Source organism: Tachyglossus aculeatus, chromosome 20, assembly GCF_015852505.1.
Source record: "Tachyglossus aculeatus isolate mTacAcu1 chromosome 20, mTacAcu1.pri, whole genome shotgun sequence".
Classification (NCBI taxonomy): Eukaryota; Metazoa; Chordata; class Mammalia; order Monotremata; family Tachyglossidae; genus Tachyglossus; species Tachyglossus aculeatus.
In genome coordinates this window covers 4612092-4638806 of record NC_052085.1, presented here as the reverse complement: position 1 = coordinate 4638806, position 26715 = coordinate 4612092, and the positions used below count along the sequence as shown (strand labels likewise).

General features: G+C 41.1%; 1 protein-coding gene across 2 annotated transcripts in view; it reads right to left on the bottom strand.

The window, feature by feature from the left end:
- Positions 1 to 26715, bottom strand: part of PDS5B (PDS5 cohesin associated factor B) — an 80855-nt gene that overhangs the window by 49799 nt on the left and 4341 nt on the right. For both annotated transcript variants that reach the window (XM_038762207.1, XM_038762209.1), the window contains exons 5-9: positions 20424 to 20550; positions 14551 to 14631; positions 6039 to 6179; positions 1624 to 1739; positions 43 to 137 (exon numbers count right to left, since the gene is read on the bottom strand). In XM_038762207.1, coding sequence (XP_038618135.1) covers positions 43 to 137; positions 1624 to 1739; positions 6039 to 6179; positions 14551 to 14631; positions 20424 to 20550 — 560 coding nt within the window. The remainder of the gene's footprint in view (positions 1 to 42; positions 138 to 1623; positions 1740 to 6038; positions 6180 to 14550; positions 14632 to 20423; positions 20551 to 26715) is intronic.

Below are 26715 nucleotides of genomic sequence, written 5' to 3'. Positions count from 1 at the left end.
CTTTAATTTTAATTCAAATATTGTAGCTCTCATTTACAATACCTGTTAAATCCTTTGCTAAATCGGGATGGTTCATAAGGCAATGGCTTGCAAATTTTACACATTCCAGCCGAATTGGAACATGGATATCATTGAACCTAAAATGAAAAAAATGGAAATCCTGAATTTAGAGCTGAAGGCGACAAATTACCTGTTCAGGATGACCTTAACACCAAATTCAAACTATTTTATAAACAATGTACATGATCCTGGATTCAACCCTTGGGTGCCTGCCTGTTTTCCCAAAAATGTTGGATTTTTCTGGGATTCAGTTTTCCCATCAGGCAATTTCCAGCCACATTGAAATATTTTAAGGGTTAAAGAAATGACGAGCTCCAAAGAAAAGATGATTATAAACGAAAGTTATCAACTTTAAAACAGTTTCAGTATGCAAAACAATTGGGTGGAAAAACATGTTCTGTGAAGTGATTAAAATTTTCTCACTTATGGTAAAAAGTGTAAACTGCTTCATAATAAAATACAAACCCAAGATAATGTAATTTCAAAGTGCTAATAAATAAAGCATATGCTTCATAAGGTACCTCAAGGGCCCTAATTAGTCAAATAAATTCAGTTTTCTAATCTGCAAAAATGCATAAAGTTTAATTTAATTCCAGATGTCAAATAAAGTATACTGCTCTCTAAATATAAGATCCAGAACTTGAAATAGAATATCTTTTAGCCACTGAAATCTGCAACATAACTGACAATTTGCAATCTTTTCAGTGTTAGAACTGCAGTTAAAGGTATTTTTAATGAACAGCATAATAATTGCATAGTAGAGTTCAGGGTGGTCTTCATTTTAATATTTTGATACCTGCTTCTTTACTACCCAACACTGGCATGCTTAGCAGCTAATCCACTGAAAAGAAGTTAAACTACTTCTACCTTTACATTTCACTATATTTTGTTCAATAAAATATTTTCCATTAGTTATTCCTCCTTCTATTCATAATCAAATGGGAGAAAGTGTAAAATTGAAATTGCTAGGATGACTGCCCGAAAATACTGAATGCATTAGGTTTTCAGGACTTAAAAAAAAAGATTTCTCCTTATGGATCAAGAATTCCATAAAAAATGTTGATGGCGGCTCTGACTTTATCAAACACTTTGCATACAAAGACTAGTGCCCATTTTCAGTTTATAGGTAAGCATCTTGGCACTTGTTTTCATTTTAGTAAGGAAATGTTTCAAAATCAAACAGAAAAAATTACAAACATACTGCATGCATAGCTTAGCATTGCTGAATAATGGAAATACAATAATCAGTACAGACATAATTAGATTTCCAGAACTAGCCATAATATTACCAATGGTGCTAAATGTTCATGTTTTTGGACTTCATATTTGTGGGAAAAAATAAGGCAAAATTTGGTTACCTCAAAAAAAAATGGCCACAAAGATACAGTAAGTAATTAATTTGGAGAGAATGGGAAGTTAAACAATGGTTATCACCTCTCCAGAATCACAATACCAGATGGCAAAATCGTATGTTTTAGAAGGTCATTCAAAAGAAAAAAAATTGTTAAATATTTTATAGCTAGGGTTGAGCCTCTATGCAAAAAGAATGAAAATCCTACATACCTCCCCAAGTAGCACTGCCAAAGCGGTTTGTTTTGAGATGCCAGTTCTGAATCTTTTGCCCCAAACATTTTTGCTAGGAGTTTAACAACCTGCAAGCGTTCTTCATTGTCATTGCTCTGTAAAATGAACAGGTTTTTCAAAAAAACAAAATCTGTGAGGAGTTTTACAGAATGCACATATCAGAAACGCGAAGGTTGTAGTTGCTGGATTCAGCAATCGAAAATTCTGCCCCAGAAGTCTTGAACAGCTGGTATTTTCCATCATCACTGGTGCCTTCTATGGGTAAAGCAAGATAACCTTTAAGGACCATCGGAACCTCAGACAGACAGCAGCATCGAGCAGCAAAAGATAAGAGATAAGATATGTCTAAAATGCTTAGATTAAAAAAAAAAAAAGATGGCTCTGGGCTGGTGAGTCCGGGGAGGTGGCTTCTGGCTGGAGGTGGGCAGGGGGTGGGGTGTGGCTGTGTGTGCGCGCATGCACGCACACGCATGTACTCACTCATACCTAGATACACATACACACATACTATCTGATGAAAGCATGCTGAGTTGTGTGTAGAGATATAATGACCGGATTAGCGGAGAGGTTGAATCAGGAAGCCTCTACAGTAAAGGAACATTTTTTTTAGAAAGACTCTTAAGAAGTACGTATACTCAGTTCCTATGAAGTTCTTCTACGACATGGGGCTTTTGTTCTTGAAGAGTCTGGTGTCATAGGGAAATTGTTTATAAGAACAACCGATTCAAGGCCAATTAAAGGGTTGAAGGTACTTGTCAAGGTAAAGGTCTATGCTTCATTCATTAGCAGATGGCTTTACATCCTTACTACTCATTTTACCGTAGTAAATACTATGAAATGATAAAACCTTGAAGAAATCCAAGGTACTGCTCACAAAGTAAAGTACTGTGAAGTACAGTATGGCTGAGGCAGAGACTGGAAGCAGAGTGGACCAGTGCATAAAACACAGGCCTGGAAACCAGAGGACCTGGGATCTTATCCCACCTCCACCATTTGCCTGTTGTGTGACCACCGGCAGGTCACAACTTCTCTGTGCCTGTTTCCTTAACTGCCAAATCGGGAGTCAAAATCTATTCTCCCTCCTTCCTAGACTATGAGCCCCATGTGGGAGAGGGACTGCATCCAGCATGATTAGCTCGTACCTACCCTAGGACTTAGAACAGTGTCTGACGCATAGTAAGCGCTTAACAAACACCACTAAAAACCAACGAAAAAAGGTCTCGTCCATTAGGATGGTCTGACCATAAAATTCTCTCCTGAGAATTGATAATAATAATAATAGCAATAATAATGATAAGGTACTTATTAAGTGCTTATTATATGCCAAGCACTATGTTAGGAGCTGGAGTAGATTCAATGCGATCAGATTAGGCAATCCCTGTCCTACACGGGACGCACAGTCTGAGGTCCCAAGGTCACACAGCAGATGGAGCCAAGATTAGAACCCAGGTCTCCTGACTCCAAGCCCCATGCGCTTTGCCACTAAGCCATGAGAGGCCCAAATCCTGGGCTTCTTGGGCAGAAAGGTCTGGCAACTTCCCCTGCAGCCTTACCCACAGACAATCAATCAATCAATCGTATTTATTGAGCGCTTACTATGTGCAGAGCACTGTACTAAGCACTTGGGAAGTACAAACTGGCAACATATAGAGACAGTCCCTACCCAACAGTGGGCAATGTCCTCTGAGAAGATGGCCAGACATGGCATCGATGTACAGACTAAACTGAAGGTCTAAGGGACAATTTTTGCACCTGCTATATTTGAACTTACCATTCACTCACTTGTATTCATTGAGTGCTTACTGTGTACCAAGCATTGGACTAAGCACTTTGCAAGGTACAATATAACCAATAAAACAATAACCACAATATAACCACAGACAGACACATTCATGCCCACAATGAGATCACAGTCTAGAGGGGGAGACAGAAGTCCCACCCTGGGGTTTTAAGCATCTTCACAAGCAGAACGGACATAAAAGTAATATTTAAACCAAATCAATCAATCAATCAATCGTATTTATTGAGCGCTTACTGTGTGCAGAGCACTGTACTAAGCGCTTGGGAAGTACAAGTTGGCAACATATAGAGATGGTCCCTACCCAACAGTGGGCTCACAGTCTAAAAGGGGGGAGACAGAGAACAAAACCAAACATACTAACAAAATAAAATAAACAGAATAGATATGTACAAGTAAAATAAATAAATAAATAAATAGAGTAATAAATATGTACAAACATTTGGTGGGGTCAAACCAAAGACCCCACCATCTCCATCAATACTGTCTATTTCATAAATATGTTATTTACTGTTTGTTTCTGTGACAATATGCAATTTGTTTTTGTCAAAGGCAAAAGATAGAATATTTACTCAAATTTCTTGACTAGTACCAGCATGATTTGAGCAGAAGAAGAAATTATGTTGTGTTGCAAGATCATTTCATTGCTACCATATTTAGGCCAAGTTACTGTTTTTGGCATGTTACTGTATTTGATCTATGAGTGCATGTGTGCCAACATCAAATTCCTGCCGTAGCCTCCTCTCTCTCAAACCCTTTGGAATTGGTCCCAGAGTGGCAACTCTGGAAAGTCAAATATTGTTTCCTGTTGCAAAAACAGTAACATAAATGACTTGGTGATAAATTTGACCTATACCTTCACTGGGGCCTGGCAACATTATCACTACTGTGCTAAAAAATCTGGAAGTCAAGTGTTTCCCACATCAATTTACACATTTTTCTTAGTGCTACAATCAGTTTTAGACTTGAACATGAAATGGAAATTCCTATTGAGCATATGGAGAAACCCATAATAATATTCTTACACCAACACCAGCCATTGACCAACTTGTAAATAACTAAATGCACCTGGAGTGAGCCAGGAATAAACTAATGAACTAGAATTGCTTCTGGACATCTGGACCTTCCTCCCCACCCCCAAAACTAAAAATAATCTATAACTGGTCCCCCATCCCTGGCCCCCCCAGCTAAAAATAAACCTAAGGCGTGTACAGCAGCATGGCTTAGTGGAAAGAGCATGTGCTTGGGAGTCAGAGGTCACGGGTTCTAATCCCAGCTTCACCACTTATCAGCTGTGTGACTATGGGCAAGTCACTTAACGTCTCTGTGCCTCAGTAGCCTAATCTGTTAAATGGGGATTAAGACTGTGAGCCCCACGTGGGATAACCTGATTACCTTGTATCTTGTAGTTTTTAGAGGCCCGGTGCAAAGTTCAAGCCAGAAAAAACAGTATCTAAATCCTAATGGATTGAAAGGAGGCAACCAGCCACTCTTAACAACTGACCTTCCTTCCATACTTTGAACTGAGCATCCACTAAGCAGCCTCAGTAATAATAATATTGATAATAATGATGGTATTTGTTAAGCGCTTACTATGTGAAAAGCACTGTTCTAAGCACCGGGGGAATACAAGGTGATCAGGTTGTACCACGTCGGGTTTACAATCTTAATCCCCATTTTACATATGAGGTAACTGAGGCACAGAGAAGTTAAGTGACTTGACCAAAGTCAAACAGCCGATTAGTGTGAGCCCACTGTTTTTAGACTGTGAGCCCACTGTTGGGTAGAGACTGTCTCTATATGTTGCCAATTTGTACTTCCCAAGCGCTTAGTACAGTGCTCTGCACATAGTAAGTGCTCAATACGATTGATGATGATGATTAGTGGCAGAGCCAGGATTAGAACCCATGACCTCTGACTCCAAAGCCTGTGCTCTTTCCACTGAGCCACGCTGCTTCTCAATAGCATACCAGTCTTCAAACTGCCCTTTAGTTTACATGTAACTGCTACTTAGAGATTTACTAGGTACATTATAATTCCCACGCACATTCATTTCTATTTATCCATAATAAATATCTTCTGGAAAATGACTCAGAAAACTCAAGTCTGATCCAAAAGCAGAAAGTCTGTATTTTCAGGTTTACAGAGGTGTCATGAACATTACCGTAAACACTAAAGTCTAACTAAACGAGAGAGTTAACAAATTAGAGGCAACCACAGTCCTTGAAGCAAGATGTGAAAACATTTTAATTAACAAGTATATTTAGTGGGGAGCAGGATTCAGAGATTTTAAAGAGTAAAGTAAATAGCTTCAGATTTTTAAAAGTCTTCCAAATAAGCAATTTGTCAAATAACGGGGGAGAAAAGCAGATGATATTTTTCAATGAATAATAAATTTTAAATGGGGTTATAGGTTTATGATTATTTTCCAAACTCCATCTTTAAATAATAGCTTTTTCTTTAAACTGAATATGTACACCTTGAGCTGAAACTCGAAAGAAAACTATAAACAGGTCAATTACATACCTTTTCATTTGGTACAAAACTTGAAGATCTTTTGTCACCCTCATTATAAAATTTCTTTAATGGTATTTACCTTTAATTTGAATTCAAGTTGGGGTAAAACAGAAAGCAGCAGATGGCTGTCAATATTGTAGAGTTCCAGAATTAAATCGAAGACATGCTCCGACAGATCACTGATAGATGTTTTTCCAAGCATAAGCACCTGATTGAAGAACTTGAAAGAAAAAATATTGCCATGAACAACACAAACATCATGATGTTATGTGCATGTTTTTTAAAAATCTGAACCCGGACTTCTTTATCAAATTCATTACACCCTTAACACTGTCTCGGAGCACTATATAACCAGACGTTTACTGGGATTTTTTCCAACAACTATATCAAAATTAGGAGGTATTCAGAAGGCATGTAGGTTTATTTGCAGTGTCCTCACACTAGTAAGTACCACTTCTTATTCAGGGGAAACCACGGCAGGCTAAATTCCTAGAGGACAGAAGCCACATAATGTGCATACATTACTCAAGACCTAACACATTTTGCACAACACACAGATATGAAATAAAATTAACATTTTGGTAAATTATTCCAATCTGTGTCCTCCTCCTCCATCTAAATTTACTCTCCTTTGGCCATATCATAACCTGCTAGCTCTTCTTTAAGAGGGAGGACGGGGATGGGAGAGGAAATGCTATTTCATTATGTTTTAGGTGTCATTCAACTACACTGAATAGGTTTAAGCAGTTTTCTGGATTTCTCTGCGAAAACAAGGCTTTTAATACCTGCTCTTTCAACAGTAAGTAATGATGGAAGTCTCCTATTGTGCTGTAAAATTTGAAAGATTTACATAAATGACAACATACAAATATATACAGCTTAACTAGGAATGCACATGCAAGTTAATAAATCCTATGAATGGAAACCTCGACATTGCCTAATGATTAACTGTCAAACATCCAATTTTACCTAGCAGTAAAATTCATCAATAATACATGTGCTTTCATTCTGTGAGCCCTGCGCACAGAAAATGTCTGTTATAGTGTTACACTGTGTCCTCCCAAGTGCTTAGTACAGTGCTCTGCACACAGTAAGCGCTCAATAAATATGATTAAGTCTTGGGAAAAACATAAATGGACATTTATTTAGATGATATCTTTGACCAACGGGGGCTCACAAAATAAAAAGGGTGGAAGGGGAAAGGAGGCAGGGGGACAGAATGTAAAATACAGGGAAAAGGGTAGAAAAAAATTAAAACAATAAAATCCGTGAATTATAATGACAATAGTAAAAAATAACAGGTCATGACTGTCTGGAAGGGATAATCCCCACTCCTCATGGATGAAAGCAGGGACAAAGACACCAGAACCTGTCGGAAAGGTAGGCTTTTTCCCAACCCACCTTTCCCATTTATTAGATCAATCAATCGCATTTATTAAGCGCTTACTGTGAGCAGAGCACTGTACTAAGCGCTTAGATGGTAGCAGTGGGGCAGACCCCACCGTCAGTCTGCCCCCCGAGTAATTCAGAGTACCACGGGTGCAGGAGAGCTTTGGTTTGCAGGTGGTATTAAACGTTTATGTACAGTCTAAGTCGATAAAAGATCTTGGGGCTATTCTCAGCACTTCTTCAATGTGGTGAAGAATGTCCTTTGTGCCCGGCTGTGCTTTTCAAGCCCTACTGTGATCTCCCCCTTTTAGACTGTGAGCCCACTGTTGGGTAGGGACTGTCTCTATATGTTGCCAATTTGTACTTCCCAAGCGCTTAGTACAGTGCTCTGCACACAGTAAGCGCTCAATAAATACGATTGATGATGATGATGATATCATGGTCTTCTTAGCCAGTGCCGAAGGACTCCCACTAGGACCATGCCAACAATGGAAAAATGCCACAACCACCTCCCTCTCTATCCTTCTTCTTGAAGATCTTTAGGATCTTGGGACACTGACTCAGTGTTGAACGTGTTGAGGAAAGCTTAGTGCTAAAAGCTAAAGGAGTGTTTTTCCCTGTTTGTAGACCTCAGCAATTATGCCAGCAAATCCCAGGTCCCTCATTTTTTAATGGCTTTAAACGGCAGCAGTGGCTTTCTTAATGGTTGGAAAGAGTACCAACTTCATAGCTCCTCTATTATTTGTAGAAATAATGTATGTATGTATGTATATGTATGTATAATGTATGCATATATGTTTGTACATATTTATTACTCTATTTATTTATTTATTTATTTTACTTGTACATATCTATTCTATTTATTTTATTTTGTTAGTATGTTTGGTTTCGTTCTCTGTCTCCCCCTTTTAGACTGTGAGCCCACTGTTGGGTAGGGACTGTCTCTATATGTTGCCAACTTATACTTCCCAAGCGCTTAGTACACTGCTCTGCACACAGTAAGCGCTCAATAAATACGATTGATGATGATGAAGTAACGCTAAAATGATGCTGCCATTTCCTTGGGATTCTCTTGCCTCTAACTACGGGACAACTGTCTCTGCATCCTCCAGGATTTTGAGGTTATGTGTCTACAAGTCAAAGAGCTTTTTTAGGGTTGTACAGAAGACTGAGGTTGGTGGCCATCTGTGTAGACTTCGCTCTCCTTAGGTTTGGCATCTCACCATTTATTTCCCAGGTTGCTTAACTTGTTTTGCGTGAAGCCTCTTGTTGGACTTCTCAGAGGCTTCGAGGTGCTGGGGGATGCACTGTTTGCTCTGCGGTACGGACTATAACGTCTGAGGGACTTTCCTCAAACCGTTCCTGGCACGGTCGGCTAACTAAGCCCAGAATGTAGATGGCTGCCTGGGAAACAATCATGAATAAAGTCAAGCTGCTGTTTATGGAGATCCATGTTCCAATATAAGTACTGGAATCTATTACATAGCTCCTTGAAGTTGGCTTCAATCTCCAGGAACCTAGTATTCAGTAATCTTAATGGTTTGTAAGCCACTTTTCAACAAATTGATTGTACTCCTGGTAAGATTTTGGAAAACAGAATGATCAGTTGAGTTCTTGGTTCTTTATAGCAGCCTCTGCCTCACAATAACATAATCATTGAGCTAGCATTGCTTAAATTCTGGGTAGTTGCATGATAATTTTCTCATATATGCCTGAGATTAATTATGTTGCCAAATTGTACTTATGTTGCCAAATTGTACTTCCCAAGCGCTCAGTACAGTGCTCTGCACACAGTAAGCGCTCAATAAATACGATTGAATGAATGAATTAATTAACTGCCAATAATATGATTAGTCATCCCCGAAGTAGAGGTGTTTTGTGACCCATTTCCCAACACCAATGATATAAAGTAGAGCCGTACCCTATTCAGTTCACTGTGGGCAGGGAATGTATCTATTATACTGTTTTGTACTCTCCCAAGTGCTTACCACAGTGCTCTGCACACAGTAAGTACTCAATAAATATGACTTACTGATCGATTTGACTTGTTCCATGTACGCAGCCTGGATGATGCAAAAATGGACCGAAATTCTGATGCTAGAATGAATTTCCATTCCTGCTGAAAATCTTTCAAACTCAACAGAATGTAAGCATCTTCCAAAGTCCTGAAGAGGGTCATTCAGTTGTTGCTAGACACTGATAACCATAATCAAGAGGTACACACACACTTAGGCAATTGACTGTGACCTGCTCTGCAAAATCAGACCAGGGTTTAGGATGAGATACCTACATCAGGGCAACCTTGCATACAACTAAACATTCTCATCAGCAACACAGAAATGCAAACGGTCACATCATTCTGCTACCTAAGCAACACACTGTCCAACAGTACAATGATGGAAACACAAAATGAAAAGGCCAACATGTTGTGGGGCTGCCAGACACACTGTAGCAACAAGAAGATACCAAGTTTCACACTAAACTGAAGATCTACAGAACTGCAGATCCATGGCAAAAACTAAATGTGGCTGAATAGTAGTAGGATTCTCAATTAGGCAATGTTTGGTGAGATGAAATGGAAAAAGGTGTGTTTGGGCTGGGGAGGAGGGGGTGAGATGAGAATGAAAACAAGGGAGAAAGAGGAAGATGTTTGGGAACCAGTAAAGCACAGCTAGACAACTGTGGTAACAGACCGGCCTGGCATGCTACAATGAAGAAAGACAAATCATGACAATAAGAGCAAAACCGGTCGGATGCACCGGCCCCACAACAGGGGACAATCACTCTTTTCAGTCCCTGAAGAACCTAGTAAAAGTCATCATAGGGGACATTATCTTCAAGTATGATAGCCCACCAAAATAAAAACTTTGTTATGTGTCGTTTTCAATGAGTGGAAAGTGACAGTTGGTCAAAAAGTCTGAATAGCAAGCAGATTTGCCTGCTCACACAGAGGGTTCAAAGAACAGAACACAGTGAATCCCAGCTACGTTTACTTCAGGTACTATTTGCTGATCAAATTAGGAGATAATCTTCCACCAAAGGTGCTATAATAGGGAGGGGTCTGTTTCCTAATCACATTAAAAGCAAACCCTCCCCTCCCCTGCTCTGCAAAACACCCCCTGAGAAGGACATACAGCCTGAAGCTCAAGAAACCAACATCAGTAATTGGAGGTGACCTCAAGATGCTAGCTAATCAGATTATTGGAGTTTATATAAGCATCCTAGGGGAGAAGACAATTACACTAAGTCCTCTTAGAATGGCCTAGTTGAGTTATTGACCTTGTACCCTAAAGGAGATGACACAAATGCCCACCAGCGCTTCTTCCAGCATTTGCAGAGCGTTCTATCCAGACAGAGGTACACTCCTCAAAGAACATTCCCTAATTCCCTAACAGCATTCCATCCCAAAGAATCCGTCACGGCTTGGAAATACTGGTTAAGTGATCATGATGGAGACCCCCATTAAAAATGATGGGTAAATCTCACCCCTGAGATTTCAGGATGGAGAATCAACGCAAAGGAATTGATTTTAATAATTGCTTGCACTGTCACATTGTCTCATCCCTACCAGTGGTGAAATGAGCTTTCCAGTTGGTACAGTGCCAGAATACTCAGCCTTTTCTCCGTGTGGGTGTGCATCTGTATGAATGAAAGAGAGAGAGAGAGAGAGAGAGAGAGAGAGAGAGAGAGAGAGAGAGAGAGAGAGAGAGAGAGAGAGAGTGTGTGTGTGTGTGTGTGTGTGTGAAAGAGAGAAAATGGTCTATGATTTGGGTAAGCCTATGCCAGAGTTTCACTCTAAAAATTAGTTGACTATTTTAAAGCTACTGAACTATCTTCACCACTAACTTTCACTACATCATAATGTTTACAATAGCGATCATTTAGATACTTCCCAGGAGGAACAAGTAAATACAGTCTAGACATAAAATTGTCATTTTGTTTAAAAAATTAATGGATAATCATAAGGCCACCTCAAATAAATTGCTACGCAGTGCCTCTGGGAAAACGCAAGTTTTTGGATGAGCAAAACCTAACACCTTATCCGTAAGCTAACAGTTTGCTGACGAATGGAAGGAAAAAGTAGAGGAATGGGAAGAGGAAGGTGGCCTCAGGCTGCTTTACTCTTCTCTCACAGTAATGAAGGGAGAGGAGTGAATGTGAAAAGCGCTTCTATCCGTGTAGCGGGAAGTCTGAGATATGGGAATGTCCCTGAGAGAAAACGTGCTCTGGCAAGGCATCTGGAACCTACTGCCTCTAATTTCCTGAAAGCAATATTTTCTTAGCGTTTGGGGAATTTTCAACCTTCTGGGCCAAACAGTGATTTCCTTCTCTAGCTCAAAAACAATGGGTACCTTGCAAGTTTCTTTCTTTCCTCTACATTTTGCATCAACATTAGAGAAGCAGCGTGGCTCAGTGGAAAGAGCATGGGCTTTGGAGTCAGTGGTCATCATCATCATCATCATCAATCGTATTTATTGAGCGCTTACTGTGTGCAGAGCACTGTACTAAGCGCTTGGGAAGTACAAGTTGGCAACATATAGAGACAGTCCCTACCCAATAGTGGGCTCACAGTCTAAAAGGGGGAGACAGAGAATAAAACCAAACATACTAACAAAATAAAATAAATAGAATAGATATGTACAAGCAGAATAAATAAATAAATAAATAAATAAATAAATAAATAAATAAATAAATAGAGTAATAAATATGTACAAACATATATACATATATACAGGTGCTGTGGGGAAGGGAAGGAGGTGAGATGGGGGGATGGAGAGGGGGAGAGGAAGGAAGGGGCTCAGTCTGGGAAGGCCACGGGTTCAAATCCCGGCTCCACCAATTGTCAGCTGTGTGGCTTTGACCAAGTCACTTAACTTCTCTGTGCCTCAGTTACCTCATCTGTAAAATGGGGATTGACCGTGAGCCACCTCCTTGGGACAACCTGATCGCCTTGTAACCCTCCCCAGAGCTTAGAACAGTGCTTTGCACATAGTAAGCACTTAATAAACGCCATTATTATTATTATTATTATTATTATTATTATCAGGAATGACGGAAGAAAATGCAGGGCTTAACATGCGTTTGACGTTTTCTACCAACTGCCAACAGGGGGAGCTCCCTTATTGCACTGTCCCAAATAAAGAGAAATTCCGGTCCTGGGGTGATGGGGATCAAAGTCAAGCCCTGGGAATAAGGTGCATTCTCAGCCCAAAGCCCCAGGAGTACTCAGCTTTCCAGTCCAGAGGACTGCTCCGGCACTGTGGGTCGCTGGGACTAATTTATGGCGGCGCCTCGGCTGTTAAACTTGTGTGGAGTGGCTAGAGGAAGTCCCCAAACTGAAGAGCACTTGGCCTGGCCCAGTGGCCAGGTACAACCAGCCATTACGGAAAACTCTCTTCTTGTGCTTTAATGGGCCATGGAGACGAAGAAGCAAGTCACTCTGAGAACAGAGATATGATGGTGGAAAAAGGGAACACATAACCAACCAAAAAAGATAACCAACTGGCCTGACGGTGTCCTGTCTAAAAACTCCTCAAAATCAAAGCCACCTTTACAAAATCTTTGTGTGCTTGGATTTCTGCACAGTTTTATCACCTGGTACAAAAAAAGCTTGGGAGAAACAAGGCACAGTGCTTTGAAGCATCTTTTTTTTGGTTTTGCTTCTGGAGGATTCATCTTCCATAATTGAACCAGCAGCTCAGGAGGATAACAGGCAATTCTGGAACACACATGTGTTTGGGAGCCATCTGCTATGCCAACGACTTCGAGCGAAGTTCCCTTTAAACTGCACAGGCACACAGTAATCATAAAGGTGCCACATTCCAGACCTGGAGGGTCTGCAAATGCCTCCCTTCAGTGAAGAAGAGCACATTCTGCTTGCCCGGGCCCCTGGACGTAACTCCTCCCTGTACTGTGTCCCACTCTACCAGATTCACTTTTGGGTCTGAGGTTTGGGGGTAGTAGTGGCCAACTGCAGAAGCACTGCAGGGCAAGTGTTTGGTGAGTCCACAACCTATTCCCTTCTCCATTTTTCCTACTTGCCTTCTCCTCCTCCTCCCCTGCCACCCCTCCCTTTCCATAGGCACTGCTTAAATATTTCCAAGAGGTGCACAGATTATCTTATAATGCGCTCAGCATGCACAAAAAATGCAAGGGGCTACTGCTCACCAGCCCAAAACCTACAAAAGAGAAGTGCTGGGGGAAGGATAGCAAGAACAGAGAATGGCTAAAACCTGCACAGACCCAGAAGAATTTGTCTTACAGCCGACTGAAACCGACTCCTTTGGGATAAGAACTCGTCTACAACCGTCACCTTTCAAAGCGCTAGCACATTTTACATAGGAAACCATTATCACAGACTCTATGACAACTTCTTTCCTTCCATCCTTCTTGGTTCAAAGACTCTCTGGATTTGTCAATGTGATGATAAGGTAATGAGCCGGTGTTTCTGAAGCAAAACTGGGAGAAAGGGTCCATATCCTCCCTAGCAATGAAGGTGAATTATCAATTAATTGGATTAGGCAAGAGATAAAGGAACAGTGGAATGGACAACTTTCCCTATAGTTTTATCACACTGGGATTTTAAGGAACTTTGGTGATTCTTAGCCAGAGAATTAGCTGTTTAAGTTGCTACCTCTACTTTCTTTTAAAACGTTGTATTGGCTTAGGAGATACTTGGTATCAGTTCCTATTTCTCAACATGCAAAACTGTGTTTTTCTCATTTTTCGTATATCTAAGTAATTTGAAAAATTTGCAGGTGTGATTAAAGACTAGGGTTAAGGAATTACATGGTTTAACTTGTCCAGTAAATGCTATCCAAAGAATGACTACGATTTTTTAATAAAAACAGTCAATGTTTTCTCAAATCTGGAAAACAAATACAGTTACATTCTTGCAGAACCCCATGATAAAGAAAAGTCATACTAAAATAATCACCACGTCTGAAGCCATGTGAATGCACCTGGGCACGACCATTTCTTCCAACACTGGGTTGTGCTGTACCTAAAGCACGCTTGTGTTGTCGGAAGAATGCTCCCTAATTTGGCCATTGTATTCCAGCCAAAACACAAAGCAAAGGTACATGCCCTGGCAGAACTGAGTTCATACACAATTTTTTTGGTAATAACTACAATACCAAAGCGACATTTTTAATAATTTTTAGCTTACACTTACAGAATGTTGAATTACAGTCAGAACTTACGTTAGTGATGTATGGTTCGATTGCTTGAGCTGTCCTCTTCAGTAAGGCTTTGGCTAGATCGTAAGCCTGTTTGTTTAGATTCTGAAAGACAATAAAATTAAACGTCAGTCTACAAGATTTGTTCTTCTAACGGCAGAAAGTCAGAATGCTAATTTATTAGCTTTAGAAACATAAATCATTTTGAGGAAGTGGCTCAGAAATCCTTCAAATACCAAACTTTATAAACTACAAAATTATCATCACGCCCAAATAAGAATCATCTGGCAGCAATGCAGTGCATATGACAGCATATCAAAGGCAACTGTCGGGGCGGAAGGAGGAAAATAGAAAGGAAGGGACTCAAGGGGCAAGTCAATCTATCAGTGGTATCTGTTGAGTACCTACTGTGTGCAGAGCGCTTGAGAAAGTACAATAAAATAGAGTTGGTAGACAGGGAGGTAGCAAAGGCGGGTTACTGCAAGTTGGGGAAAACTGAGGAAGGCCCAAAATAGGGGGTGTCTCAAGAGCTGGGGAGGTGGAGAATAAACAGGACAGGGGTCTGAAAAAGAGGTCAAAAGGAGCCTAGAAGGAAAGGGAAATAGGGTCAGGAAGCTTGAGACACGGGAGTGCAGTGGGACTTGAAGCTGTGAGGCAGGAAAGATGGGTAAGAGCATTGAAGAGACAGGTCAAGCAGGGAAAATTGGACAGAAAGGGTGTGAACAGGAAGCCAGGGAGAAAAGCCATGATTTTAGGAAATCCGCGACTATAACATTAGCTACTCTTAAATTCTCTTTTAAAGAAATGGTTGCACTGGTAGTGAAAAGGATATTTGTGTTAAGCAGACCATATCTATTTTATTCCTCTAGGAACAAAAGAACAGCAGCTTTATTTCAAAAGCAAATAAAGCTGCATGAAAAATGAGCATGCATGTCATCACACAGCCTGTTAATTAGACTCTATGAACTGGACAGTGGCAAAATAATCACGTAGGGAGAAGTTCAAATTTTTACCAGGAGACACCTCCAGCTTTAGACCCCAACCCCTGCTTCAAACTGCCAACAGAATACATTTCAGTTATGCACCTACGCCAGTCAATGATATGTACTGAATGCCCACTGCAAGTAAAGCAGGGGTAGCTTCCCCTCTTTTTCCTTGCCCCTTTACAATTAGCTCTTCTTTGGAGCTGTTCTAAGGCAGGAGATATGAATTTTGGAGAAGACATGGCCAGGCAGCAGGAGAGATGCACACTGACTCATTCAGGAGTACTTTATTCTGAAGACTGTGTCTTCTTGCCTACGACTTCCACAGAAATCTACAATTTGCTGAGGAAGGCTTTCCAGAAAATTGAAGGTACATTCTCTACACTGTAAAGGACTGCTTATATTAATGTCTGCCTCCCCCTCTAGACTGTAAGTTCATTGTGGGCAAGGGATATAACTGTCTATTGGTATAGTGTACTCGTCTAAGTGCATAGCACAGTACTCTGCATATAGTAAGTGCTCAACAAATATGACTGACTGAGAAGGCGGATGCTCTGAGGATGGAAAGCTTTTAAGAGAAAGCAGGCTTCTGCTCTGGACAAAAAAATGAATAGCCGCTTCAGGGCCATGCACATCCACCCCATTAAATGAATGGAGGGGTCTGGTTCTCCTGGGGAGCCTGATATCCAGTCACGCCATGCCTCAACCATAAATATGACGATGCACAGGAAGACTCACACTTGTGCACACCATCTGACTCATTCAGAAGTACTTTATTCTGAAGACTGTGTCTTCTTGCCTATGACTTCCACAGAAATCTACAATTTGCTGAGGAAGGCTTCCCAGAAAATTGAAGGTATGTTCTCTACACTGTAAGCTTGTTATGGACAAGGATGGTGTCCACTGATTCTATTGTATTGTATTCTCCCAAGCTCTTAGTACACTGCTCTGCACATAGTAAGAGCTCAATAAATACCACTGATTGATATCCAGGTTTCCCTTGTATCCTTAAGGATAAAGGAAACAAAACTGGCCTCATTACACAGTCCCACTTGAATTTTTATGTAATGGAGGTTCAATTATGTTAATGTACAGCACTTATGAAAATATCTTTATATTATACATTATAATTTTTAAATTTATATTAGTATCTGTCACCCCATCTAGACTGTAAGCTCAATTCATTTGATCGTATTTACTAAGCGCTTACTGTGTGTAAAGCACTGTACAATAAGTGCTCGATGTGGGCAGGGAACATGTCTACCAACTCTGTTGAACTGTGCTCTCCCAAGGGGGTAGTAAAGTGCTCGGCACACAGTAAGCACTCGATAAATACTATCGATGCCAATAATGATTAAACAAAAGGCAAGTTAAGAATAACAAAAAAGATCACATGACTGGGTAATGATCTTAAAAAAGAGTGCCGTTTTGAATAGCTCTAAGCCACCAAGTGCTCATTTGAGCCTGCTCACAGCCCATTAAAAGTACCAGGTGGCTAGCCAAGGTTTATTAGGTCAAAGATTATGATTTAATGATTTGAATAAAGCTCCCTGCACTTTGTTTGGCCTTTTTAATCAAGGTGCTTTGAAATCTGGAGGCATTATCTCAGCAAGAGACTATCTAAGTAGCTGAGAAGTAGATATAACAATAAGGCCAGGGCTTTTACCACTCTTTAGAGCTCTGGGGGTTTTCTTCAAAAAAAAAAACAAAGGACTGTTTGTATGATGAACAGAAATAATGAAGTTGTCCAACAAATCACTGAAGCCACAAATTATTTGCAAAAGAAAATGTGTAAATTGTTTAATTGCTGTCAGCAAGTCTTCTGTTGTACAAAATAAATGGAAAATAATTCCTTCACCACAGGCTTAAAATAAAAATTGACAGATATAACGAATAGGGGCTGTTGACAATCTTTCCCTTTCACCTTGCGATATGATCAAATGCCTTCTATTTCAACCAACTGAAAGACAGTTTAATATCCTATTATTGCTACGTCCCAAGCACCTAAATCACATGTCCTCCAAGAGGCCGTCTCTAACTAAACCCTGTTCACTCCTTCCTTCTGTGTCACCTATGCACTTGGATCTATACCCTGTATGAACTTCATATTCAGTCCAACCCAAGCTTCACAATACTTATGCACAGGTGTACACTACTGTACATCGCCTTATAGTCTCCCATTTTCCCCATTTGTAATTCATTTTAATGCCTGTCTCCCCCTCTAGGCTGTAAACTCCTTGTGGGCAGGGATAATGTTGACCGACTTTATTGCATAGTACTCTCCCAAGCGCTTACTACAGCGCTCTGTCTGCAGTAAGCACTCAATAAATGCCACTGGTTGACAGTTAGATACAAACACAAAAATTTCCCACAGGTCTGAGTATCCAATGGTTCCGTGAAAGATGACTATCTTTTTGGCCACCTCCACAAATTCCTGAAAGTACCCAGTGGTCTGTAGTCACCACCAGTAGCATTTTGGCACATCCACTTGGTGCAATGTAATGGAGTCCTGATCGTCCTCAGAACACTGTACTAAGTGTTTGGTAGAGTGCAAATAAGAGAGTTTTGATGGGGTTTTATATGGTATTTGTTAAGCGCTTACTATGAGTCAAGGACTTTTGTTCCAAGTGCTTGAAGAGTACAATACAATTAGTCTGGAGTGGGATACAGTCATTAAAATAAATTACGTTTAAGGGAAATGGGAGAGTTTAAGGATACATACACAAGTAGCGCAGGGCTGAGGGAGTGAATATCAAGCGTTTAAGGGGTACGGATCCCAGGGCACAGGTGACACAAGAGGGAGGGTGAGAAGGAAATGAGGGGAAAGCCTCTTGAAAGAAATATGATTTTAATATGGCTTTGAAGGTGGTGGTCTGTTGGATATGAAGCGGGAGGGAGTTTCAGGCCAGAGGGAGCATGTGGGCAAGGGGTTGGCGGTGAGTTAGAGGAGACTGAAGTAGAGTGAATACGTTGGCGCTGGATGAGTGAAACACGAGGTCTAGGTTGTAGTAAGATAACAGCAAGGTATGGTAGAACGGAGCTCAGTGATGTTTGAGTGCTTTAAAGCTGATGGTGATTCTTTCCAGATTCAAGATCTGCTCTCAACTGTCGGAACAAGCCTCTTTCCACCCAGAAACAGGGGGCTCTCCTCACACCTTCCACAGGTCTCCAAGTCTCTACCACTTTCAATCTTCCCCACTGACATGTCTCTATTTACATCCCCAGGTTCTGAGTAAAAGCTGCTTGGGAGCTGGAAGTGGTTCTTCTTCTGCTGAATCTCCCAAACGCTTAGTACAAGGCACCGCACTTGGCTCTTCAATTTGCCTGTGTGGACACTGAAATTAACTGGCCAATAGCCAATTCCGTCTGTCAGTTTTTCTGCATACTGACTGAGAACTCACAGGGTCCTACGTGGAGCTTTCAAACTGTGGGGCACCACCAGGCTGCAGGCTGTGGGGGGTTTTTATTGTTTTTTTGGCTTTTAATGGTATTTATTAAGCACGTACTATGTGCCAGCACTGTGCTAAGCACTGGAATAGATACAAGCTAATCATTCATTCATTCATTCATTCAATCAATCGTATTTATTGCGTGCTTACTGTGTGCAGAGCACTGTACTAAGAGCTTGGGAAGTACAAGTCGGCAACATATAGAGACGGTCCCTACCCAACAACGGGCTCACAGTCTAGAAGGGGGAGAAAGACAACAAAACAAAACAAGTAGACAGGTGTCAAAGCCATCAGAATAAATAGAATTATAGCTACATACACATCATTAACAAAATAAATAGAATGGTAAATATGTACAAGTAAAATAAAGTAATAAATCTGTACAAATATATACAAGTGCTGTGGGGAGGGGAGGGAGGGAGGGCAGGGGAGATGGGGAGGAGGAGAGGAAAAAGGGGGCTCAGTCTGGGAAGGCCTCCTGGAGGAGGTGAGCTCTCAGTAGGGCTTTGAAGGGAGGAAGAGAACTAGCTTGGCGGATGTGTAGAGGGAGGGCATTCCAGACCAGGGGAAGGACGTGGGCCGGGGGTCGATGGCGGGGCAGGCGAGAACAAGGCCCAGTGAGGAGGTTAGCGGTGGAAGAGGAGTGGAGGGTGTGGGCTGGGCTGTAGAAGGAGAGAAGGAAGGTGAGGTAAGAGGGGGCGAGGTGATGGAGAGCACTGAAGCCGAGAGTGAGGAGTTTTTGCTTGAGTCGTGATCACATTGTTCCATGTGGGGCTCACGGTCTTCATCCCCATTTTACAGATGAGGTAACTGAGGCTCAGAGAAGTTAAGTGACTTGCCCAAGGTCACACAGCAGACACGTGGGGGAGCCGGGATTAGAACCCATGACCTCTGGCTCCCAAGCCCATGCTCTTTCCACTGAGCCATGCTGCTTCTCATCAGGCCGGACACAGTCCCTGCCTGTCCCACATGGGGCTGACCGTCTTAATCCCCATTTTACAGACGAGGGAACTGAAGCTCAGAGAAGTAAAGTGACTTGTCCAAGGTCATATAGCAGACGAGTGGCGGATTAGAACCCAGCTTCTTCAATCTCCCAGGTCCGTGCCCTGTCCACTAAGCTTCTCAATGGCTGGCTGCCATTCTGACCATAAACAGATGCATCTTCTCTCAAAAATGAAGATACTGAGTTCCTACTGTGAATTCCTGTAGTGTTCTTTGATGGGCATATCAGGGCAACATTAGCAGTCTGAACAGCAAATGTATTTTATTTTCCTGGAGAGTATGAAATCCTTAAGGTAATATTCATCCTATTCACGCAAAAGAAACTAAATTATGGGAGCTAAATAAATGCAGGGGATTAATTTAAATTACAATCTGTCCTATGTTTAAGAATTAGAACTATGAATCCACTTATTTGTCCTTGGATAAATACAATGTGAATGATCCAATAATCATTACTACTTACCTTATGGGCAGGCACTAGATTTACTAGCACAGTATCCAAAAGCTCCTGTGAAACTGTATCCCCTTCACAAATAATAGAGCTCATCAGATCCACCATGTGCATATGAACTTTTTGATTATGGCCATTGCTAAAATTAGACAAGATTGTTTTAGTGTGCTATCCCAAAATCAAAGTAAAGTTTTAACAAAATAAATGCATACATCATGACAACGCATTATGTACAAAACCATTAAGTTGAAATGTACTGGAACATAGAGTGTGGATTTTTACAGTTTACCCAATTTAGCTTGATTTTTACCTGCAAAATCATTTAGTTTTAACAAAATAAATGCATACATCATGACAACGCATTATGTACAAAACCATTAAGCTGAAATGTACTGGAACATAGAGCATGGAGTTTTACAGTTTACCCAATTTAGCTTGATTTTTACCTGCAAAATCATTCTTTTAAGTTAAGATTGAACCCCTCAGAAGACCAAAAAAATTTAATTTTAAAATCATTTTTGCATTCAAATGCCAGGGGAAATGAGTCAATTTATGAATCCATCTTTGTTTTGTCACTGTGGACAGAGTGCATTTTTGTACCTCCACTGTTTTCACTCACAGTACTTACTGAACACTTGTGGGCAGAGCACTATATTAAGCACATGGGACAGTACAGAGTAAACATGATCCTTGTCTTCAGGGAGTTTACTATCTAAAAGATTAATTAGTTAAAATAATGAGTATATATTTTGAGCTGCAAAGTATGTATACACACCATATTTTGTTTTCCTATGGTGTTTCCCTTCTCCTCTACTGAAAGATTTGGCAGTTTCCTTGAATAACTAGCAACTGCATATAACTTATGCCATTATTCTTCTTACCTCAAAAACCAAGATTTGGATATGAGCCCGCCTTCTAGACTGTGAGCCCGCTGTTGGGTAGGGACCGTCTCTATATGTTGCCAACTTGTACTTCCCGAGTGCTCAGTACAGTGCTCTGCACACAGTAAGCGCTCAATAAATACGACAATGAATATGAAGGATACATAAATCTGGAGTCTGATACGCTATTTTAAGCAAAGTGGCCTAACGTTTGTTTTAACACTAAGTGGACTGGTAATGATGATATAAATCATTCATTTGGTCCTTTGTGCCATTTGCATCATTTGCAAATGGCTAGAAAAGAATAATAATACAAAAGAAATAATCCCCTGGCAGAGGTTGCCGTTTGTGAATCATAAAGATAAAAAATTTCTTTAATCTTAATTTTTTTGTACTTTGTGAAAATTAACCTTCCCTGAACCAAATTTTTAAAAGGTGATAAACTAATATTTACCACCTATTACATTATCCCTCAATTCATCCCCTAATCTAATACTTGCTTAAAAATTTATTCCTTTTCCAATCCATATTATCAGTAACATTTAATGGCACTATGATCATGTCACCTTAAATATCTTTTGAACAAAGATTCTAACCTCCACTTTTTGCTAATATGAAATGGCTATTTAATTCTAACTGTAATGTAATCAAAACCAGAAGCTTTAAATACAGGGCCTTTGCAAAGTTCCTCCAATTTCAAATACTGCACCTGATCCTCTGACCAAAAGCATGCTAAAGGAAATAGGAATTTTTAAAGGCTAATGAGAGCTAATTAAAGGATACCTGCGTATGGGGGTATTTTATGTGCCACTGCTCCCCTCTAGACTCTAAGTTTGTTGTGGGCAAGGACTGTGTCTGCCAACTCTGTTGTACTCTCCGAAATGCTTAATCCAGTGTTCTGTACACAGTAAGCACTCAGTAACTGCCTGAGTGATTGGAATAAAACAAAGGACAGAGGAAAGGTATGGGGAAGATTAGTGGTAATTCCCTAATTTTGGAAAGCTATGAAGATGCTAAGAATAAAGCATTGGGGGTGACCCATCTCATGGAGAGTTGTTCTGAATGTAGATTCTGGATTTTTGGTACTCCAGGGTGACTACTAACCCCCAGCAGGATAGGAACTTAGAAATCAGATAGAAAGAGGAGCAGCACTTTAGAAGGGAACACATTTGGTACGGAAACTGCACCTCTTATTCAACCCACATATTCAATCTGTCAACAAAGTCAGTTCTACCTGTACAACACGGCTAAAATCCACCCCTTCTCCATCCAAACTGTCTTCCAATCCTGTCAGTTCTACCTGCACAACATGGCTAAAATATGCCCTTTCCTGTCCATCCAAACCGCCACCATGCCGATCCAAGTACTTAGCCTATTCCACCATCAGCCCCGTCGCTGACCTCCTGGCCTTCTGTCTCTCCCCATTCCAGGCCGTACATCACTCTGCTGCCCGGATCATTGTCCTAAAAAAAATTTCAGTCCATATTTCCCCACTCAAGAATCTCCACATCTCCTCAAAGCTTAAGGCACTCAATCATCTTGTCCCCCCCTATCTTACCTTGCTGGCTTCCTATTGCAACACAGCAAACTCACTTGGCTGCTCTAACACCAACCTACTCACTGTACCTTAATCTCATCTATCTCGCCACCAGTCCCTTATCCACATCCTGCCTCTGGCCTGAAACTCCCTCCCTTTTCATATCTGACAGACCATCACTCACCCTACCCTCAAAACCTTATTAAAATCACATCTCCTCCAAGCGGCCTTCCTGACTAAGCCCTCATTTCCCCTACTCCCTCTGTGTCACCTTTGCTCTCAATTTTTACCCTTTAAACATTTGATATTCTCCCCACTCTCAGCATCACAGCATTTTTGCATGCATCCTTAGTTTACTGTAATGTCTATCTCCTCCTCTAGACTGTAAACTCCTTGACGGGAGGGAATATGTCTATCAACTCTGGTATACTGAACTCTCCCAAACACTTAGAATTGCAGGGAGACATGAGTAACCCCTACCCATTAGATTTTCCTTGGCTACTACTTACGCATTTCTTCCCTAGGATCATTCCAAACTCCCAGCTGCTGGCGTACCCAACTAGGTGGAGGATTGGACATCTCCAAGAACAAAACTGTATAGGGTCATAACAATGTTTCTCCTTGGGGCTCTCTTCCCCAGGACCTCTCCAAATTCCCAGCTGCTGCTCTGCCCGGCCAAGTGAGAGATCAGATGACTCCAAGACTTAAAACATTTCTCCTTCAGACTTTATGAACTCTAGCTGCTGACCAAGTAAATGAATGCATGTCTCAAGAGCAACTCTCTGACCAGAATAACATCTCCCTAGGGAAGGGGTTCTGAGGGACCAAATTCCAAACGAGGCCTACCTGTGGGCAGAAAATAGGTCTACCAACTCTGTTGTTCTGTACTCTCTCCAAGTGCTTAGTACAGTGCTCTGCACACAGTAAACGCTCAATCGACACAATTGACTGAGTGACAGAACTATTAGAGCTGGGTTTTCACCTTATCATTCAATGGTGTGAATCTGTCTAAAGGTAAAGGCAAGTAGGAAGTTCAAACTGGGGCAATTCCCACCTTCCCTCTGAGGCAGCGGTGAGAGGGTAGATTGGTAGGAAATAAGTGAAGAAAGGCAAGAACAGATGGACAATTCCAGTCAAGTCTGAGTCTAGGCTCAGTTCCAACTAACTGGGCATTCCACCAAAAAAAAAAAAAAAAAAAAAAAAATCAACAGCTGGGCCCAGGGAAACAAGCTGGGTTGTATCTTTTCTTCTCTGATGGTTTTATGCTGCCTAATAGCAGGGCTGTAACTAATAACACCTCGTCAAACTGCTAATATAGAGCCTAACTCATGATCCACATCCTCTGCTCAATAGTAATCTCTTTTCCATTACTTAACATCAATTACATCTTCCAAAGAACTCAAGCATTTTGGAAACAAACCACAATTCCCCTACTGGAACACAGAAATTGTCAGACCTAATATACCGATAAAAGATACAGAAAGATTAATGCCTTAGTCCAAGCTGTAGAGTGGTAGTGTTGGAGACTGGTAAACAATGGAGTGCTAATTCCTGGCTTAATCTCCCAAAGCTTGTCCATCCTGCTACTATATTACCATTCCTCCAGAATTCCTTTTCTCTGGGATCCCACTACTTTCCAGAAAAGGAAAACCACAGACCCTGACATGATACTTGCTGGGCAACTGACCTTCGCTGTAGGTGTGCAGTGACAACACTCCACAAGGTAATTTCTTATTAATTCTTACAATCTGGTTTTTAGTTTCACTATTTCTCACTGCACCACGGCAGAGTGCTTTTCAGATATTTTCATTCATTCTTATTTATAGAGCGCTCACTGTGTGCAAAGCACTGTACTAAGTGCTTAGGAGAGTACACTATAGTAGCAGATACATTCCCTGCCCACAATGAATTTTCTTTTTGTCCAGAAAAATCATATTAGTAGAATGAACTCACTCTAGTGGAAGGGAGCCCAGGCTGAGAGTCAGGAGATCTAGGTTCTAATCCTGGCTCTACCATTTGCTTGGAACGTGACCTTGGGCATCAATCAATGGAATTTACTAGGAGTTAACTGTTTGAGAAGCACTGTAGTAAGCCCTAAGGAGAGTATAATACAACAGACTTGGTATGCTTGTTTCCTGACCACAAGGACCTTACAGTCTAGAGATGGGCAAGGTACTTAAGTTGTCTGTGCCTGTTGCCTTATCTGTAAGATAAAGCTTAAATGTGCGTTCCCCCCTGCCACCCCGGCCACAAAGTGTGGCAGACATGATTATCTTATAGCTACCTCACCATTTGGCACATAATAAGTGCTGAACAAACACTGTGATGACTATTATTATCAGAACAGTGTTAACCTACAGTAAATGACTCCCATTTCTTCTTTGTTGCCACTATGGTGACATAAGAGCTTAGAACAGTGCTTTGCACATAGTAAGCGCTTAACAAATACCATCATTATTATAAGAGCAAAGGTAAAACAAAGGAAGGAGAAGAACTGTTGTTCTTCTCCAATCAACCATGGTCAGTGGTATTTATTAAGCGCTTACTGTGTGCAGAGCACTGTACTAAGCCCTTGGAACAGTAAATATAGCAGAGTTGATGGACACATCCCCTGCCCACAAGGAGCTTACAGTCTAAACTGTCCTTTTCTTGGTGCTAATGGTATCTAAGTTCGGGGACAAAACTACTACTGGGCAACCCTATGGATTTGGTTTGTGGGAAGCCTGTATTCATTGTAAGAGGGCCTTTCTGCAGTTCTTTGAGAGACAAGATGAGAGGGACCTGCTCTTCAAACTGTGGATGGGCCTTCCCAAATCCTCCTGAGCAGCCTCCCCAATGGTCCCTGAAAATGCATATCTTACTCTTCTTCTGCAGTCCCCTAAAATGCTCTCCACAAAATAGAATGCCATAAGAGTTAAGAATAATTGTGAGTTGAGATATGTGCTCGAGGTTTGGACTCCGATGGTCTTCCTACAAATCCAAGTATGGAAACTATGCTAACAAGAGAAATGGTTGAAATTCTGGATTCAGTTTCAAGCACTTAGTGTGTTCTGCACCCAGTAACTACTCAATAAACTCAACCGATTGACTCGGCTTGGGGCATGCAAATCAGGGGTTTGCCATATCACATCATCATCAATCGTATTTATTGAGCGTTTATTGTGTGCAGAGCACTGTACTAAGCACTTGGGAGGTACAAATTGGCAACACATAGAGACAGTCCCTATCCAACAGTGGGCTAAGCAGCAACCTCATCCTCTACTTTAAAATACAGTCTTTTTTCATTATACATATTGGATAGAATGCTATTTAAGAATTAGGGAACTTTCTTCTCAATTTTTTTAACAGCATTTGTTAAGTCCTTCCTATGGACCATTCATTCATTCATTCAATTGTATTTATTGAGCACTGACTGTGTGCAGAGCACTGTACTAAGCGCTTGGGAAGTACAAATCGGCAACATATAGAGACGGTCCCTACCCAACAACGGGCTCACGGCCTAGAAAGGGGAGACAGACAACAAAACAAGTAGACAGGTGTCAATATCATCAGAATAAATAGAATTATAGCTATATACACATCATTAATAAAATATAGTAAATGAGTACAAATAAAATAGAGTAATAAATACATACAAGTGCGGAGGGGAAGGGTGTAGGGCATAGGGAGGGAGGGGGGCGATGGAGAGGGGAGGAGGAGGAGAAGAAAGCCTCCTGGAGGAGGTGAGCTTTCAGTAGAGCTTTGAAGGGAGGAAGAGAGCTAGTTGGGCCAGACACTGTACTAAGCACTTGGGTAGATACAAACTAATCAGGCTGGATATAGTCCATGGCCCACGTAGAGAAGCAGCGTGGCTCAGTGGAAAGAGCCCGGGCTTTGGAGTCAGAGG